Genomic DNA, 19,384 nt, shown 5'->3' on the forward strand with positions numbered 1-19,384 from the left:
TCCTGATGGGGCGGCTAGATCCTGCATTACCACAGACAATGTACCGGCCTGAAGAAGCGAACGGCCGACGAATGTGGAGGTACAGCCAAGTATTAGCCGACAAGTTTTGGAACAGTTTCCTACTGCACTACCTACCGTCTCTACAGACCCGCCAGAAGTGGGTAAAGGAGAGAGACAATTTGACAGAAGGAACAGTCGTCATGATTATTGATCAATCACTGCCCAGAGCTATGTGGCCGGCCGGCCGCGTAAGCAAAGTGATCACCGGTGCCGACGGCAAGGTCCGAGCAGCTGAAGTGCTCGTCCAGGGTCGCACTTACACCCGTCCCGTGGCGAGGCTCATAGAACTACCTCGACTCCCAGACACAATCGATGATGACCATGACCCTACAACCCTATGACTTTGTGAAGTTGACTGACCCCTACAGCAAACCCTTATGTGTAAATAGACAACGCGATTAATCTGTCTCTGTTTAACTGATTAGGTCTGGGATTAATCAGGGGGTGGCTGTTGTGAAGGGCCAGATTAAACCGAATATATATATTTATTTATATATATATATTTAATTGTATTTGTATATTCTCTAATATTCCCTGATATCCCTTGTATATTCCTTGTACAATATGCATTGAATATCCATTCTAGCCTACTGAACATCCCATAATAGTCTCCATTCTACTATTGGTCGAGACCTTGGTGCCAGGCTGCCATACCCCTCAGACCCAGTTCAAACGTACCGCTCCACATGTACGAACAAGTCCTAGTTCCGCGTAGGAATCTGGCTACCGCACCACTAATGGGACTATTTGTTCATAGTGCGTATATATACTGCGCTACTAAAGTAGGACTTCCTTTTCAGTCCAGTTTCTTACCCTCCAATAGAGTCACAGACGTAAAGCCTCCCCGCGACGCCACGTGTGGGAGTAAGGCCAAGTTCGCCTACCATCGGTATTGAGACATCGTGTATATTAATATTTGAATAGTCATATTTGGCACTATATCGTCGAGTTGGACGTAGTCTATTAAGCTAATAATAGTCTGTTAATATATAGTGCTTCGTGCGGTGAGAATACTACCGTAGTCAGTACCCCATCGTTTCGGGCAGAGAACTGGCTGCTTACCCAGGGTGGTTGACCCCACGTGAAGCTGCACCCGAGGAGCCCCAGAGCCGACGAGCGAGTGGACCTGTATACCGGATTATTCTACCGACGACAGCCCGCCTTCCCAGGCACGGATTATGCTTTGTATACTTTGATTATTCCATGGATAAAGACCCCCGACACTGCCGTGTGTTGGAACCCCCCCCCCTGGAGAGGACGCAAGGTGAGGAGACGCTCTGCAAGACGAGGTCGCTTCACGTCTCTCCCCCATGGACCGGAGAGAGCCGGCCCACAAAGAGTCCACCTGCTTTCATCTGTGGTCCAAGGATCGCCGGCGCATTGAACGGCACTACAGTGGGTTCACCTGGGATACCCTTGGCCGGATGAGGCAGCCGGATTCTACCCCCCCCCCCCCTCCTACTCCTGTCGGCTTACAAGCGACCGGATTAACCCCCCCTAGTGTGTCCAGTATATAATCATTAAAGTATCATTGCTGTTATTCCTTAAACTATTCCAGGTCGTATATGTACCACCTGCGCCTTCAGAGATTGGACATTCTCTATTGATATACCGACGAATACTCTTGCCATAAAAGTGCATACTAATTCCATTCATAAATGTGATTGATTTGATTAAGTGCTTGTTCTACACACCATCGCTGTGTAGAAATAAAGACCTATTTCTAATTCGTACATTTGTGTTGGATCCGTTTCATCTACGTGACAGTGTTCATCATAATATATTTATGCCGTGTACTGGGTGGCCGAATATTAAGTACAAAGGTAGTGGTAGTAAGTATCATATCTAGTAATACAGTCAGGGAATTGTACCCCTCAGTTACATACTGTATGTGATGAATAAACCTCTTGAATCTTGAATCTCTACTCAAAGTTTACTCAAAGATACCTTTATTGTTTTAACCTCTTAACATGCACCCAGAAAAGCGGCATTTTTTTTTTAGCCTGTTCTCTTTTGAAAGATAACATTCTGAAGTTACTAATGCAAAAAAGGAAAATCACTTTTAGTGCTAATGAAATAGAGTAGCATTAGGGGTGGGTCGATGACCTCCGACAAGTCCAAGATCTCCAATAAAGGGGTTATAGCATGCGGGTTAAGTGATCATTATATGATATTCTGTACCCGCAAAAAACTAAAACAAAAGGCTGGCTGCCACAAAACAGTCACATCTAGAGACCTCAAAACCTACTCTAGCGAGGCCTTCAACCTTGAACTGGAGAGTCTGGACTGGTCAGATGAACTCAATGGTACACTGGTTGAAGAAACATGGCTTGGTTTCAAAACCAAATTCTCAACAATACTAAACGACATGGCCCCCCTAAGAACCACCAGGGTAAAAAATCGCGCAGAGCCGTGGATGCACTCCGAAATACTGGCCGCTATGAAAACCAGAGACAAAAAATGCTCTGAGTTTCGTAAAAGTCAGTCAAAGCTTACTAAAAGCACGAGCAGTGAACTCCAAGCCCACGTGACTGAACTCAAACTAGAAAGAAACAGACTAAGAAACGACGTAAACTCCATGATCAAAACTGCAAAAAAGAATTTCATCAATGACAAAACTGAGGAAAACAAAAACAAACCACGTGAACTTTGGAAATTACTCAATAATCAACTAGGATGCAGTAAAAAACTAAAAACCAGATTCTCAAACATAAACATAAAAACGGACAACACGCTCATCACAGACAAGCTGGATGTAGCCAATTACTTAAACATTTTCTTCACAAACATAGCCACAACACTGGTAAACAAACTACCCTCCCACTCAGGGCTTTATGGGGTAGAACACATAGTAGCTTACTACAAAAACCTAGGGGTCCGCAAGGACGACTTCAAGCTGGAAATGGTAACAACAGATGAGGTACTCAATAAACTGAGCGCCCTCCAACCTAACAAGGCCACTGGCCATGACAACATCCCCTCCAAATTCCTCAGAGACTCAGCAGCCGCCATCACCCCAATCATCACACACATAATAAACCTCTCCATAAAACAGGGACACGTCCCCAAGGACTTCAAAATTGCGAGGGTGACCCCTCTGCACAAAAAGGGCAGCAAATTAGACCCAGGCAACTACCGCCCTGTTTCTATTCTCACCTCCATCTCGAAAGTCATGGAAAAAATAGTCTACGAACAGGTCGAAAAGTACCTAGCGGAAAAAAATCTAATCTACGAATTCCAATCTGGCTTCAGAACATCCCACTCCACTGACACATGCCTTCTCTATTTGAATGACCACATCAAACAAGAGGTGGACGCAGGCAAATACTGCGGCATGGTCATGCTGGACCTACAAAAGGCCTTTGACACGGTCAATCACTCCATTCTGACTGACAAGCTAAAAGCAATTGGTTTTGATAGTCTATCAGTGAGCTGGATGCAATCCTACCTTGAGGGGAGGGAACAGATGGTGGAGGTAAACGGTACCCTATCCCCCCCCTCACAGTGAGCTGTGGTGTTCCACAAGGAAGCATACTAGGGCTGCTACTGTTCCTAATTTATGCAAATGACATGTCGTCAGCTTGTGACTGCAACTTGTTCCTGTTTGCGGACGACTCAGCCCTGCTGGTCTCTGACAAGAACAAGTTACAGGTTGAAAAAACCCTCAGCTCGGAACTAGGCAGAATCTGCATATGGCTCGCTGATAACAAACTATCATTACACATGGCCAAAACAGAGTCCATTCTCTTCGGTTCAAATAACAAACTCAGCAAGACCGACGGCTTCTCAGTTACAGTGGGTGACAATATTGTCACAAGGAAAGATGAAATTACCTACCTGGGTTCCATCCTAGAGGCTAATCTCTCCTGTGACAAAATGGCATCCAATGTAATAAAAAAAAGTCAACCAACGAACTCGATTCTTGTACCGGATCTCCTCTCTGGTAAACAAGAATACCCTGAAGACTCTGGCAGGAGCACTCATTCAGGGGTACTACTACTATGCTTGCACCTCATGGTACCAAAGCAACTCAAAGGCGCTAAAAACAAAATTACAAACATCTCAAAACAAACTGGTCAGACTACTGCTTGACCTTACTCCTAGAACCCACCTCACCCCTGCCCACTTTGACAACCTAGGATGGCTTAGAGTAGACGACAGAGTACAGCAACTTGCAATGGGCCTGGTCTACAAGATACACTACACGACCAAGGTACCCATGTACATGTCAAAATACTTCCCAAAGGTCAGTGAATACCACGATCACAACACCAGAGGGAGCTCCACAAATCATGTTAAACCCAGATTCGGCTCAAATAAGGGACTAAACACGTTTCGCAATTATGCCACATCAATGTGGAACGCCCTACCCAAAGCTGTAAAGGAATGTGGATCACTACCCACTTTCAAAACCTCTCTCAAGGGACACCTACGGGAGACTGCAATTCAACACTGGCCCCTGTAAATATCCTAACCCAACCCCCTCCAATGTACAGTCATTTACCTAGTATGGTTTTGTCAATAGTCCAATGTACAATTTTGTTTGTTTGTACAGTGTCTCCCCCCCCCCCCTCAATGTACAGTTTTGCTTGTTTATACAGTGTGCCCCCCCCCAACCACCTCCAATGTAGATTACCCAGTATGGTTGTCAATATCCCAGTGTACCCAACCCCCCCCCCACCCAACCTCCTCCAATGTACAGTTTCTACGTCAAATGTATATACTCCCTTTTCCTGACTCCTTCTGTATCACAAACAGTACTGTATTTGCAAATCTGGTATGTCATAATTGTATATATGTAGCAGTACTGACTATCTGTATGTCATGTATGTCATATATGTCCTGATGAATTGAAAATGGGGGACCCTGATGTAAACAAGACGAAAGTCTTTCTCTGGTCTGCATCCCCTTAACAATTGTGTGTATTGAGCTGTACTGTATTGTACCCATTCTGCAATCTGTTAATAAAGTTTTCAATCAATCAATCAATCAATACATCGATCCAGATCGATATATCGATCTATTATCAATAATCAAATAGGATCGATGCCATGTAAAAAGATCGATTCATATTGCGATACTCTTATTTCGAAAATCCGGCGACTCCGTTTAACATCAACAGCAGTAGCGTCTAGAGCGTCAATAGAGCAAGACTAGTGTGCCTATTCTGTGACCCAAAACATGTCCCTGCTGTTTTATTCCACAACGGGTCCAATGCATCTAACCTGCTTTGCAATCCTCGTCACTCCATTATGCCCACGTCGCGTTAAAGATCGAAGATAACGTTACTTTAGCGTGAGCTAACAAGCTAACCCAGAGCCATAGGCAGAGAGAAGTGTGGACTGGGAGGGTGCATTCTCTGGGATAGCCCCACTAACAGGATCTGGCCAGTACTGCACCTTGGGACTCCCAATATGCTTTTCCAGCCAAAATACAGCTCTGTGACAGTGAATAGGATATTAATATCGAGAGAAAAAAATAAATGAACCAAAAACAGGAGGTCTATTTGTATTAAAAACAATAGATTGTTTTTCATTTAAATGTCTGGAAGAGCTCAAAAATAAAAATGTCATGATATTTCCATTGCCTTTTTTTGTTGATTTAAATGTTACTGATTGTATTAAATGGGCACATAATATCATCTCATATCGATCGCAGGCACCTGAATCGAATCGTATCGTATCGTGGCAGACTGTGTGATATCGGATAATATCGTATCGTTGTCCAAAGAATCGATATCGTATCGTATCGTGATTAAACTGGTGATTCCCACCCCTAAGTAGCATATAGGTCTGAACTTGAGTTGAACGTGAACTTGTGTACTCAAATTTTTCTGCAGTGGTTGCAATATCCCAAATGTAATGTCAAGTTAGACCGCGCTCTCAAGATACGACACTGGGTGCTGAAATCCCATTAAGTATTATATAAAAGAAGCAGTGAAGCCAGACCAGCACTCTCAGGTTCAAAATTTAATGGCAGCCTGAAACAAACATGTTTCAGAATTACATATTCCTTCTTCAGTGTTATAGCTTGCAGTGCACTTGCAGTCAAGATAATGGTTATATACACAGGTGGTTAATGACTTGGCAGGAAATGACATCACGGCGCAGGTGTGCCTGAGTCTATTGGTCCTCAATGACAAAAGAAAACAATGCATCCCCTTAACAATTGTGTGTATTGAGCCGTACTGTATTGTACTCATTCTGCAATCTGTTAATAAAGTTTTCAATCAATCAATCAATCAATCAATCAAGGGGGTAGGAAATTCTAGGAATACATACGTTTACACTTCATCCTACTCCTGCTTGTTTGTTTTTTAATCTGTTTATTACTTGTTTTTTATTATTATTTATTTTCAATTTATGTTAGAAATAAATAAATGCATTCATTCAAGATATTGTGTGAGCAAAAGTATAGTTAATTTACTCATACAGTATGTACATCATCTGGCCTCGCGCGGATCTCACAGCTATGCCCGCACAGTGCAATACTCCAATTCAGCCATTGGCAATTCAGCCATTGGGTGGGTGGCGCTGTTGAGCGGCCCTCACAGCGCGGTTGTCAGCGCCCGGCCCTGAGAGCGCCGCTGGCTCTGTGGCTCTGCAGCTGCATGCTTCTTCGGGAGTCCGGGGTGATAATCTGGCGCGCCGCGTAAAAAGTCGCACACCTGACATATCGGCATGTAACTCGAGAACCGAGGCACGGATTTTGGCGATTCAGATGGCATTCGAACGGCAATGAATGTCGCTTTAATTCTGTAATTTATATGTTCGGCGAAAAATGCAGTCCCGAGCCTTCAGATGCTCGCAAAGGGCCGTGAAACTGAAAAACAATGAAACCCGGACATTCCCATTAATTTATAAACCCCCCCCGGACGCCCCGGACAGGGCGTGAAAAGAGGACATGTCCGGGCAAAAGAGGACGTTTGGTCACCCTAGTAGAAGGCTAGAAGCCCAATAGTAACCAAACATTCCTTGAAATGGTCAATAGATTCAGAAATAGTCAGACATGGAATGGAACATATTCTGATTTAAATTGCTTATTTTTTTAACCAACAAAGCAATAATAGGATAGTGTAAATAAATACACAGTACACACTGATTGCAATTCTCACTGGGACTGTACAAATTTCACACGCGTCACACACACATTCCCTTTTATCCGTCGAGTACAACCGTAGATCGCTGACGTCACTTTAAACTTAAAATGGCGGCCTCCATCAGAGCATTCGGCTAACAACATTAGCTTAGCGAACCTGCCACTGCACTTCTATGTGCATAAAGTGTGCTAACAAAACATCACAGCCCCTAAGACTGGGAGCGTTCTAACTATACTGAGCATGTACCCAACATTATATGAAAAATAAAAAGTAATTACAATGTTTTAGTGCGCTTCAAGCGCTAAAGGGATTCATAACAACTTATAGCAGGGTCAATCTCAGTGTTAGTACTCGTCTGTTTCTTTTCTTTTCATACCAACATTACCTTTTTAAGTGAACGTGGTTTTGTCTTTGTTCAAGTCAAGAGTTTTATTTGTCACGGCATACGAGTATACAATGAAATGCGGGTGGTCTTGCCCGCAACGATGTGCAATACAGTGGTACAACATATAATAGAATCCAATACAAAAAACATTGTGCAATAACAGGTAACAGGTAACATGGTGTGACATCTCGGTATTTGTACATAGTTATTTACAGAGCATATAGGACATGCTAGTTAGCTTTGGTAGTGCAATACACTGTTACTGTTGCTAATACTAATTTAAAGTGGCCTTTCCTTTTGGCAATAAGTGTGGGTGTGTGCGGCATGAGTGTGTGTCCGCTCATGTTAAAGTGTTAAAGTGGCTGCTAGTGTGTGAGCGTGCACAGCGTGCGTGTCGTGTGTGTGCTCATGTGTGCTTATGTGTGGATAGTTCAGTGTTCTGTGGTACTCAATGTTCATTGTTCAAGACTCTGTAAAACTTTATTTTTTAGCGTTTATCGCTTTTCTGGTCAAGCATGACCGACAGAAACAGGTTGAAATGGGATGTAGAGCAGGGGAAGACATTCTGAGAAATGACGGCGGGTCTGGGAATCGAACTCGTGTCCCCCAGATCCGTGACGAGCACGGTTTTCCCCGACGCAGAAATAGCGCCGAGATATGCGGTGAGCTACGGGAGCTCCCCTGTTCAAGACTCTGATGGCCTGGGGGAAGAAGCTGAGCCTAAGCCTCTCTGTCCTAGTAGCTGGGGTTCGCAGGCGTCTGCCTGACCTCAGCAGCTGAAACAGGCTGTTATTGGGGTGGTGGGGGTCTTTCATTATTCTGCAGGCTCTGGATTTGCACCTCTTGTTGTATAGAACCTGCAGGGGAGGTAGTGCAATACCCGTGGTACGCTCGGCTGAGCGCACCACTCTCTGTAGGGCCTTCTTGTCCTGTGCCGTGCTGTTTCCATACCAGGCAGTGATGTTTCCGGTCAAGATGCTCTCTACAGCTCCTGAGTAGAAGGACTGGAGTATCTTCCCCGATACTCTGAACTTCCTTAACTGTCTCAGGTGGTAGAGGCGCTGCTTCGCCTTCTTTACTACTGTGTCTATGTGTGCTGACCATGTCAGATCCTCTGAGATGTGGACTCCCAGGTACTTAAAGCTGCTCACCCTGTCCACGGTAGCCCCGTTAATCATCAGTGGTGTGTGTGTCTCCTGCTGTCCTCTCCTATAATCCACGATCAGCTCCTTGGTTTTACCAATGTTCAGGAGCAGGCTGTTGTCCTGGCACCAGCGTTCCAGTACCTCAACCTCCTCCCGGTAGGCCTTCTCGTCGTTGTCCGAGATCAGCCCCACCACCACCGTGTCGTCTGCGAACTTCACTATGGAGTTGGAGCTGAACTTGGCCACACAATTGTGTGTGTAGAGTGAGTACAGCAGGGGGCTCAGAACACAGCCCTGGGGGGACCCGATGCTCAGGGTGATGGTGTTGGAGGTCTGACCCCCCACCCTGACCGCCTGGGGTCTTTCACTCAGAAAGTCCAGTACCCAGGCGCTCAGGGCGGAGCTCAGACCCAGCTCGATCAGCTTGTCCACCAGTCTGGTGGGGACTATGGTGTTGAACGCTGAGCTGTAGTCAATGAACAACAGTCTCACATAGCCCCCCTTCTGACGGTCAAGGTGAGAGAGGGTGCTGTGCAGTACCTGGGAGACCGCGTCGTCAGTGGACCTGTTTGTCCTGTATGCAAATTGCATAGGGTCCATATCACTGGGGAGGGAGGCACAAATGTGGTCCTTGACCAGCCTCTCGAAACATTTCACAGAGGTGAGTGCCACCGGTCTGTAGTCATTTGGACATGTTGGGGAGGGTTTCTTCGGTATAGGGATGATGGTAGACATCTTGAAGCAGGCAGGGACCACTGACTCCGCCAGGGATTGATTAAATATGGCGGTGAACACCGGGGCCAGCTGGTTGGCACAGGACTTAAGTATGCGTCCTGTTATACCATCTGGGCCAGCAGCCTTTGTTGTATCCATGTGTAATGTTGATAGTAGTGGGTGTACACAGACGAAAGAGTATCTACAGGGGAGAGCAAGTCTGTGTCTGGGATATAGGTTCCAGGCTATTAGCTCTTCTCGCAGCCTAGCCATCCTCGTTAGCCTCTGCCGTCTTAAATGCTGTTCTTTTGGTAGAACTCTTCGGCTGCCGCAGAAGTGTTGAGAGAGTAGCAGATTCCGTTCATGGTTATTGGTATAAGCTGTAGTCAAGAGAGACCTGGGACGCGGTTTTTAGCCTCGCGTAGCTTGGCTTTGCTTTTAGTGGGCCATATCGATTAGCCGGAAATGGAAATGGGAAATGGTGAAATAATAACATGAATTATTCTAAAAGTTATAATTATTTTGTCTCATCTTGTTTTAGTCAATATAAATTAAGAGAGAATTCGTCATGGTTTTTGAAAAGTACATTTTTGTGTCCTCAGATGTAGTCAACGATTATGCATAAATAATTTAGTCACGGGCGGCTGGGTGGCGTAGCGGAGATTACGCTCGTTACGCTCGCAACGCAAGAGACTCCAGTCTCGAATCCGGGTGTCAGCATTGCCTCCGGCTTGGGCCGGCCGTCATACTGGCTCATTTGGCAGAGTCAGCGGGTGGAAGTCGATGGGTGGTAATCTGGACGTTGTGGACAGCGACTCCTACAGGCCGGTTGGGGGATGCCTGCACAGCAGAGACAGGAAATAGCGGGGATAGTGTGAGCTTCCCACACGTTAAACCTCGCCAATGAGAGTCCGCACTGGCAGGTGAAAAGATGTGACAGGCTGCCTCCTCGTGTACCGGAGGGGGCACGTGATGCAAGGCTTCTATCCTCCCTACAACCGACCAGTGGGGGGCATATGCGAGCAACGTTCAAGACAGGGGAGGGGAGAATTGGAAACACGAAATTGGGATGGGAGAAAAATAGAAAATAAGGAGAAAAAGTGGATAAAAAAATATATAATTTAGTCACGTTAGTGTCACATGATCTACATTAACGTGATGTCACGTCTCGTTGTCGTCGGGGAAAAAAGCTACGTTGACGACCATATTTAGTCATTATTTTCGTTGACAAAATTAACACTGTATATCAGTGATGCCTGTTTACTGCAGAGTGGAGGGACTGGGAGACCCATGTTACTGACCAAACACTCTATATCAGTGATGGCTGTTTACTGCAGAGTGGAGGGACTAGGAGATCCATGTTACCAGGGTTCGAGTTATCACCTTAGAGCTATGGGGGCCCCCCCTTTTTTTTTTTACTATTTTTTTCCTCAAATTGTGGCCGTTTTTTGAAGTCATATTTAGAGGAATATCTCATTAGGATTAGAGTCTAATACTAATGAAACTGGCCCCGTAAATGTCCAAAGCCCCCCTCCCACCCCTTCCTAATGTACAGTTTCCTCCCCCTCGTATGTATATATTTTCTGTTAGGATCTCTGTTTAACAGTACTGTATATTTGTATATATTGTATGTCACAAATTGTAACAGTACTGTATATCTGTATGTCATGCATGTCATTAATGTCATGATATATATCTGTATATCTGTATGTTATGTCATTATAAATTGAAAATGGGGGACCCTGATGTAAACAAGATGAACGTCTTTCTCTGGTCTGCATCCCCTTAACAATTGTGTGTATTGAGCTGTACTGTACTCAGGGGTGTAGCTCCAGATTCTGGGCCCTATGAAAGAATGTATTTGCAGGCCCCCAGTGAATGCGAGCGCGCGTAAGCGCACAAGCGGAAATTTTTTTGGCCATTTTTTTATTGATGAAAACGCATAATATGTATTTTTTTTTTTTTACTTAATTTTTTAGCGTTTATCGCTTTTCTGGTCAAGCATGACCGACAGTTGTAGGGTGAAACGGGAGAGAGAGCAGGGGGAGACATTCGGCAAATGACGGCGAGTCCGGGAATCGAACTCGGAGTCAACCAGATCCGTGACGCAGCACGGAGTCCCGCGACGCAGCGCGGTAACATGGTGTGCTACTGGAGCACCCCCATAATATGGTTTTTACCTATACATTCGGATCAGCAGTTCAGCACCTGCACTGTTGGTGGGTGAGCCTAGTAAAGGATGTCGCATTGCGTTCATCTTCAATGAATGGACCAATGCAATAGTCTACCAAAGCCCCCCCTCTCTCTCTATATATCTCACACACACACACACACACACACACACACACACACACACACACACACACACACACACACACACACACACACACACACACACACACACACGCACTTCAGAAACAAACATAGTATCAATGAGAGCATCAATAATAAAAAGTGATGTCTAGTAAAAATGTCTGGGCCCTTGGAATCATCCTAAGCTACCCCCCCCCCCCCCCAGCTACGCCCCCGACTGTACTGTACCCATTCTGCAATCTGTTACAGTTTTCAATCAATCAATCAATCAATCAATCAATCAATCAATCAATCAATCAATCAATCAATCACATCACACAACAGTCTAATCATTAGACTATTGTGTGATGTCATTATTCAGTCTCATTCTTAACCATCAATATTTTTAAATTTTCTTACTCACCTCTGATATATAATGCCATATTTACTTATTTGCATTTTGCATCTGATCAAATACAACTATTTAATTAAAAAAATTAGACCAAATGTATGAACTTGAATGAACATTTATTTGTCTCTGCACTTATAAATCAAAAACTAACAAAAAAATCGAATGGAAAATAAATAGTTGTATGGCACTTAACAGCAGCATTTACCTCCATTTACCTCCTTGGCAAATAACCAGCTGTATTTAGTTTTCCAAAAGGTCCACTGACTCGGTCCCCAGCATTGTGGTGGTTGAGCAGCAGCGCAGTCCAGGTGGAGACTCGCGTCTGGCAGTGGCAGCCGCGGTAACACTACTACTAGGGATGCCCCGATCGATCGGCCACCGATCGTTATCGGCCGATACTCAGTATAAATATGCAATCTGTGAATTCCAATAATGAGTCATATTCGCCGATCGCGGAAACCGATCAAGCGAAGGTCTCACTCGCTGTCTGTCTCAGACACACAGGACCTGCAAACTGCCGCTGCTCCTCCTCCCTAGCCCCGCCCGCCCCCGTGTAGAGTTTGTAAACACTGAGGACTGAGAGGAGGCTCCCCTGCTCGAGTCTGTAGTGCATTCGACCTGAGCTAACGTTAGCTATCTAGCTATCGTTACTGTTCAAACAAAATTACCCAGTCAACTATTCACGTTTAGTAGGCATTGTCTAACGGTATTTAGCCGGCTAGCTACTGATAGCTCCTGATATCAACAAATGATCCAGAAAGTCTAGTAGTCCATGTTCATACCTCCGTTAGCTTGCGTTAGCTTGCGTTAGCTGACGTTAGTTCTCTGTTCAAAACGAAATGTCCCATTGAACTAAAGTTCTGTCTTAACGTCATCTAGCCGGCTAGCAGTAGCTACAGATAGCTCTTGATATCAATGTCTTATAACATTGATTCAATGCGTATTGGAGCTGAGGGCTTGCTGAATGTGAAATGACCAAAGAACCGTAACGTTACCAATAGGGTCCAGCTGCAGCGCCGGAGAATCCTTTTTGGAGCTGGAGGCTACTAGAGTACACAGACAGTGGAGTTGTTTGCAGATAGCGAGCATTTTGACTTGTTGCGTGGTGGCGATGTCTCGCAGATAATACAAGTACAAGTCTAATTATATAATATATATATTTTATAAAAAAAAAAAAAAAAAAAATGTATATAAAATAAATTTTAATTTCTTTTTAATCAAAAACAATCGGTATCGGATCGGTATCGGCCGATATGGCTCACGACGATCGGTGATCGGTATCGGTGGCAAAAAACGTGATCGGGGCATCCCTAACTACTACTGTAGCACAGGAGCAGGGCTAACACTACTAGCACTGTCAACTTCACTAATGCTGCGCTAACAGCATTAGTCAAAGTCTTTGACTAGTCTTTGGCCTTTTTATAAAGACGAAGCTGTCCAGCCTTGTACAGCCTTGTGGCGGGTTAAGCCTTTTTTTCGGCGGCATGTGGTGTACTGTTTACTTTTTACTTGAGTCGCAGTTGCAGGACATGAGGACCATGGGCAGCCTCCTGTTTACATAACGTTAAGCTGGCTGCTTCTTCTTCACCAAATGGGTTGGAGTAGCGTTAGACAGGCTCATGGGCGACGCATAGCGGCTTGGAGGTGAAACGCAGCCTATTCCACAACATTAATTACATTAGTTATTTTAAAAACTGAAAAGAAAATTATTATCTATTAACAATTTATTTAGGTAACATAAATAATACTAATTCGTACATTGAAAAAATATATATATAAAAAAAATTGAATATAAATTTGTTGAGAGACCTCCACAGGTGCTGTTGACTATGGGGGCTCAGACTCTATCTATGGGGGCTGAGCCCCCATTGGCCCCCACATAATTCGAACACTGCATGTTACTGACCAAACACTCTATATCAGTAATGGAATGTAGAGCTACATTTTAACAAAAAAATACCACTTACAGCACCTTTAATGTTGTTATTAGCTGTTCAAAGAGTACATTTGTAAGTACAGTATATCAGCTATATATTGTTGTAAACCATATTTGTGAGTTGTAGTTCATGCAATACAAATTGTAAGATGAAATTGGCCAAAAAGTGTAATGTGAGCATCCATATATTTCCGACCTTGTAGCTCGAACGCACGTACAGTACTGTACAAATCGGAGATGATGATCCCACTTCCGACTGTAAGTGAATGCAGCGTAAAAACAACAAAGCTTCACCCTCAGCCTAACCCCCCCCCCCCCGACCTACCAACATTGTCATATTTTCATATCCTCCTCTTCCTCTCTTCGCCTTTCGCCTTCCACCTCCTTCTCCTCCTCCTTCCACCTCCTCCTCCTCCTCCTTCCACCTCCACCTCCTCCTCCTCCTTCCACCTCCTCCTCCTTCCACCTCCTCCTCATCCTCCTCCTTCCACCTCCTCCACCTCCTCCTCCTCCTTCCACCTCCTCCTCCGTCCACCTCCTCCTCCACCTCCTCCGCCTTCCACCTCCTTCTCCTCCTCCTTCCACCTCCTCCTCCGTCCACCTCCTCCTCCTTCCACCTCCACCTCCTCCTCCTCCTCCTTCCACCTCCTCCTCCGTCCACCTCCTCCGCCTTCCGCCTTCCACCTCCTTCTCCTCCTCCTTCCACCTCCTCCTCCGTCCACTTCCTCCTCCTTCCGCCTTCCACCTCCTCCTCCTTCTTCCACCTCCTCCTCCTCCTCCTCCTCCCGCATTCCACCTCCTTCTCCTCCTCCTTCCACCTCCTCATCCTCCTCCTCCTTCCACCTCCTCCTCCTTCCACCTCCTCCACCTCCTCCTCCTCCTCCTCCTCCTCCTCCTCCTCCTCCTCCTCCTCCTCCTCCTCCTCCTCCTCCTCCTCCTCCAGAACTTCGGGGTACACCTCCTGAAGACGGTGCGTCTCCTGCGGCTCCTGCGGTTGCTCCAGAAGCTGGACCGATACTCCCAGTACAGCGCCGTGGTGCTGACCCTGCTGATGTCCACCTTCGCCCTGCTGGCCCACTGGATGGCCTGCGTCTGGTACTTCATAGGCCGTAGCGAGATCGAGAGCAACAGCCCCAGCACTTGGGATATAGGTCTGTATGAATGAATGAATGAATGAATGAACGAATGAATGGATGAATGGATTAATGAATGAATGAATGAATGAATGAATGAATTAATGAATTAATGACATTTAATTTTCGTGTCATGTCCGACAACCCATCATTTACGGGATTATAAGACACCAAAAACAACAATTGAACATAACAATCACTTCCCAAGGTTTCTAAGCTACACCATGCACACCATCAGAGGCCAAAATACATCACATATATGTTCTTTCCGTGCGTTTATCCCAAGCTTTCTTTCTTTTTGATCCACTTTTTCTCCTTATTTTTCTATTTTTCTCCCATCCCAATTTCGCCTCGCAATTTCTCCCTTCAATTCTCCCCTCCCCTGTCTCGAACGTTGCTAGACTATGCCTCCCACTGGTCGGCTGCAGTGAGGACCAAGCCTTGCATCACGTGTCCCCTCCGGTACACGAGGAGGCTGCTGTCGCATCTTTTCACCTGAACAGCGCAATCTCTCAGTGGCGAGGAGTAACGCGTGGGAGGCTCACACTGCCCCAGATACTTCCTGATTCTGCTGTACAGGCGCACCAACCGACCTGTAGGAGTCGCTGTCCACAACGTCCAATCCCCACCCACCAGCTTTCCCACCCCTAACACTGCCAATTGTGTTAGTATGAACGACCAGCCAAGCTGGTAGCAACGCAGAGAGCTGGGTTCGATCCACTGCGCCACTTAGCCGCCCTATCCCAAGCTTTCTCTAAATATGTGAAAGAGCAAAAACCCTGTTATCAAAAATCCATTTTAATTAGGGATGCTCGATATTGGCTTTTTTACCGATACCGATATACCGATATTGTCCAACTCTTAATTTCCGATACCGATATCAACCGATATCAACCGATACCGATATATGCAGGGTTCCCCCCCCCCCAAAAAATGGAATAATTTCAGGTAATTAACATTACATATCTCTTGTTGTGGAATTAACACAACATTATGCATACTTTTGACAATAAATAAAATCAGAATTTGTTTTTACTTGCTTGCCTGGGTAAATAAAGGTTATAGAAATGTAAAAAAGAAATAAATAATTTTTTTTTTAAACCGATACAGATATTTTCCGATATCACATTTAAATTTTTTTTTTATAATAATTCGGTTGTGGGAGGGATCTGGGGTCATGTGGAGTGTGTTATACGAAACAACAACGGCTAACTTGACTGTTTCAGCCAATCAGAATCAAGATATTTGCATGCCATTGCATAATGGACAATAATCGATACCACAGTAAATACAGATCCGCTCCTTTTCTGTGACCCCTCGGTAACGTCCAGTCTCGAGGTGCAGGGGCAAAATCCCAGAGTGGAGCTGGGCACATAATGACCTGATGTGTGCAACACGGTCTCATCAGAGGACATAAATAAAGTACTCATCTCGACCTCAGAAAAGAAGGTACATAACGTTATAGCCATTGGTAATATATTAACATACTGTATCGGCGAAAGTCCCCCTCAAAAAACAGTGCGACCGGGAGTCTTGGTCTTGCTCCCCACCACAAGCATTGTTAGTTAGACTCCTGGTTGTGCTGTTTTTTCTTTTTTTTCTTTTTTACACCGATATGAAACAAACATATTACGTATACTATAACATAACATTAAGAATTCTGGTATACAATTTTGAATTGTACAAATTTGACAATTACAAATTTGTTAATTCTCTATAGTGTGTACGGAAAAAGCCATAGGAATACTGTAGATTTTTACTGTAGTTCATTTTGGTATGGGCCAGCACATAATATGCAGCATGCATAAATAACCCCAGATGCACACAGACTCGGCTGCCACATCCCTTTCTCTCTGTCCGGCCACAGTTTCCACCCTTCACCACCCCTATCTACGGCAGGGTGATGTGGCCAAAATATCTCATCAGTAATAGTATCCGGCTTCGGCATGGGTGGTCGCATTTTATGCAGCTCCCGGCAAAACCAACACAACCAACGCAAGAGAACAACAACAAGGTTTTTTTGCGCATTTTCTACTGTCCCTCCTGTGGATTATGGACTTGTACCTGAATTCACCACTTAAACAACTCCAGACAGAATTGGAAAGCGCAAAAAAACAGTCCCATTGTGACTTCTATTTGTTAACAGGCTCGGAGAGGAAACATCCAGCCGTTGGAACCTTGGCTATTCACACAGTACTTACAGCAAATCCGGAACGCAAGAAGTTACCCCCGACAGGCAAGTTTGATAGAAAATCAATGATTCTATTATATTTGCTCCTGTCGGGAAACCCGGGTTCCGTCATGACACGGAACCAAAGACGACAGTTAGGACTATTGACCCAGGAAGTGGCGGCTAGCATCGCTAGCACTACAGGACAACTGCTGCCAACACAGACAGTGGCAGCTAACAACATGATCAACGGCAACATTCCTCCACTATCACCTCTACAAAAGAACCCACGAGAGGCCAGAGCGAGAAGGAATGAACCGGGTTCACAATCGTGGCGCCCAGCACGTCGTGGGACGTAAACAACGAGGCATCGCCCGATGGCCGGCGAGCTAGCCGGTGAGCTAACGCGGCTAACAACAATGGACATAGGACCCCATCCCCCCCTCCCCACCTACCGCCACCCGGTCAACCAGACACCACAGAACGGAACACAGACAATCAACACCTTGAACTAGACGACATAAACCAGATAACAAATGCAAATGGTCTCCACATATTCCACCTTAACACAAACAGCCTGAGACCTAAACTGTTTTTGAACGGTAAGGCAAACATATTGTGTTTCACAGAAACTAAACTAGATGCATCTGTACAGGATCCAGAGATAGAAATCAAAAACTGGATAGGATAGGAATCAGTATGGAGGTGGTGTCTGTGTGTATATTCATAAAGATACCAAATTCATCCGTACTGACCTGTCCTGAACCATGATGAAATTGAAACAGTTTGGGTTGAAATCTTATTCGAAAGGGCCAAATCCGTACTAGTAGGCACAATCTATAGACCACCAGAGCAGAGTGGCTTCTATGACACACTGGATGGGTGTTTAGCTGGGGTGGAAGGTGTGGAAAAGATTCTTATCGCCGACTGGAATACGGATATGCTACGTAAAGAAGCACCCGTCTTCAAGGTCTTCGGTAGATTTTGTGATCTGCACGGTTTCAGCCAGCTAATCACCCAACCCACAAGAGTATGTGATTCAACACAAACTACCATTGATCTAATTCTGACCTCTGACAAGTCCATGATCTCCAACAAAGGGGTGATAGCATGTGGTTTAAGTGATCATTATATGATATTCTGTACCCGCAAAAAGCTAAAACAAACGGCCGGCTGTCACAAAACAGTCACATCTAGGGACCTCAAAACCTACTCTAGAGAGGCCTTTAACCAAGAACTGGAGAGCATGGACTAGTCAGATGAGCTCAGTGGTACACTTGTTGAAGAAACATGGCTTGAATTCAAAACCAAATTCACAACAATACTTAACAACATGGCACCCATAAGAACCGCCAGGGTTAAAAATCCTGCTGAGCCATGGATGCACACACGTGATGCAAGGCTTGGTCCTCACTGCAGCCGACCAGTGGGAGGCATAGTCTAGCAACGTTCGAGACAGGGGAGGGGAGAATTGAAGGGAGAAATTGCGAGGCGAAATTGGGATGGGAGAAAAATAGAACAATAAGGAGAAAAAGTGAAAAAAAAAGAAAAGAAAGCTTGGGATAAACGCACGGAAACAAAAAATTTGCGACAAAAAATGTGAGACAAAAAAATGCTCGGAACTTCATAAAAGCCAGACAAAGCTTACCAAAAGCTCAAACAGTGAACTCCAAGCCCACGTTGTTGAACAAAAAATTCAAAGAAACAGGCTAAGAAATGACGTAAACACCATGATCAAAACCGCAAAAAAATATTTCATCAATGACAAAACTGAGGAAAACAAAAACAAACCCTCCGAACTTTGGAAATTACTCAACAACCAACTAGGCTGCAGCAAAAAACTAAAAACCAGATTTACAAACATAAACATAAAGACAGAAAACACTCTCATCACAGACAAACTGGATGTGGCCAAATACCTAAACATATTCTTTACAAACATAGCCACAACACTGGTTAATAAACTACCCTCCCACTCAGGGCATTATGGGGTAGAACACATAGTAGCATACCACAAAAACCTAGGGGTCCGCAAAGA

The 19,384-nt window shown here is 44.9% G+C and overlaps 1 protein-coding gene across 1 annotated transcript in view; it reads left to right on the plus strand.

The window, feature by feature from the left end:
- LOC311235920 (voltage-gated delayed rectifier potassium channel KCNH8-like) overlaps positions 1 to 19,384 on the plus strand; it is a gene marked incomplete at its 3' end in the record, with an annotated part of 374,679 nt that overhangs the window by 86,785 nt on the left and 268,510 nt on the right. The window contains exon 6 of the mRNA XM_084323448.1: positions 14,987 to 15,194. Coding sequence (XP_084179574.1) covers positions 14,987 to 15,194 — 208 coding nt within the window. The remainder of the gene's footprint in view (positions 1 to 14,986; positions 15,195 to 19,384) is intronic.

This window comes from Notolepis coatsorum (assembly GCF_963971535.1).
Source record: "Notolepis coatsorum genome assembly, chromosome: 1".
NCBI lineage: Eukaryota > Metazoa > Chordata > Actinopteri > Aulopiformes > Paralepididae > Notolepis > Notolepis coatsorum.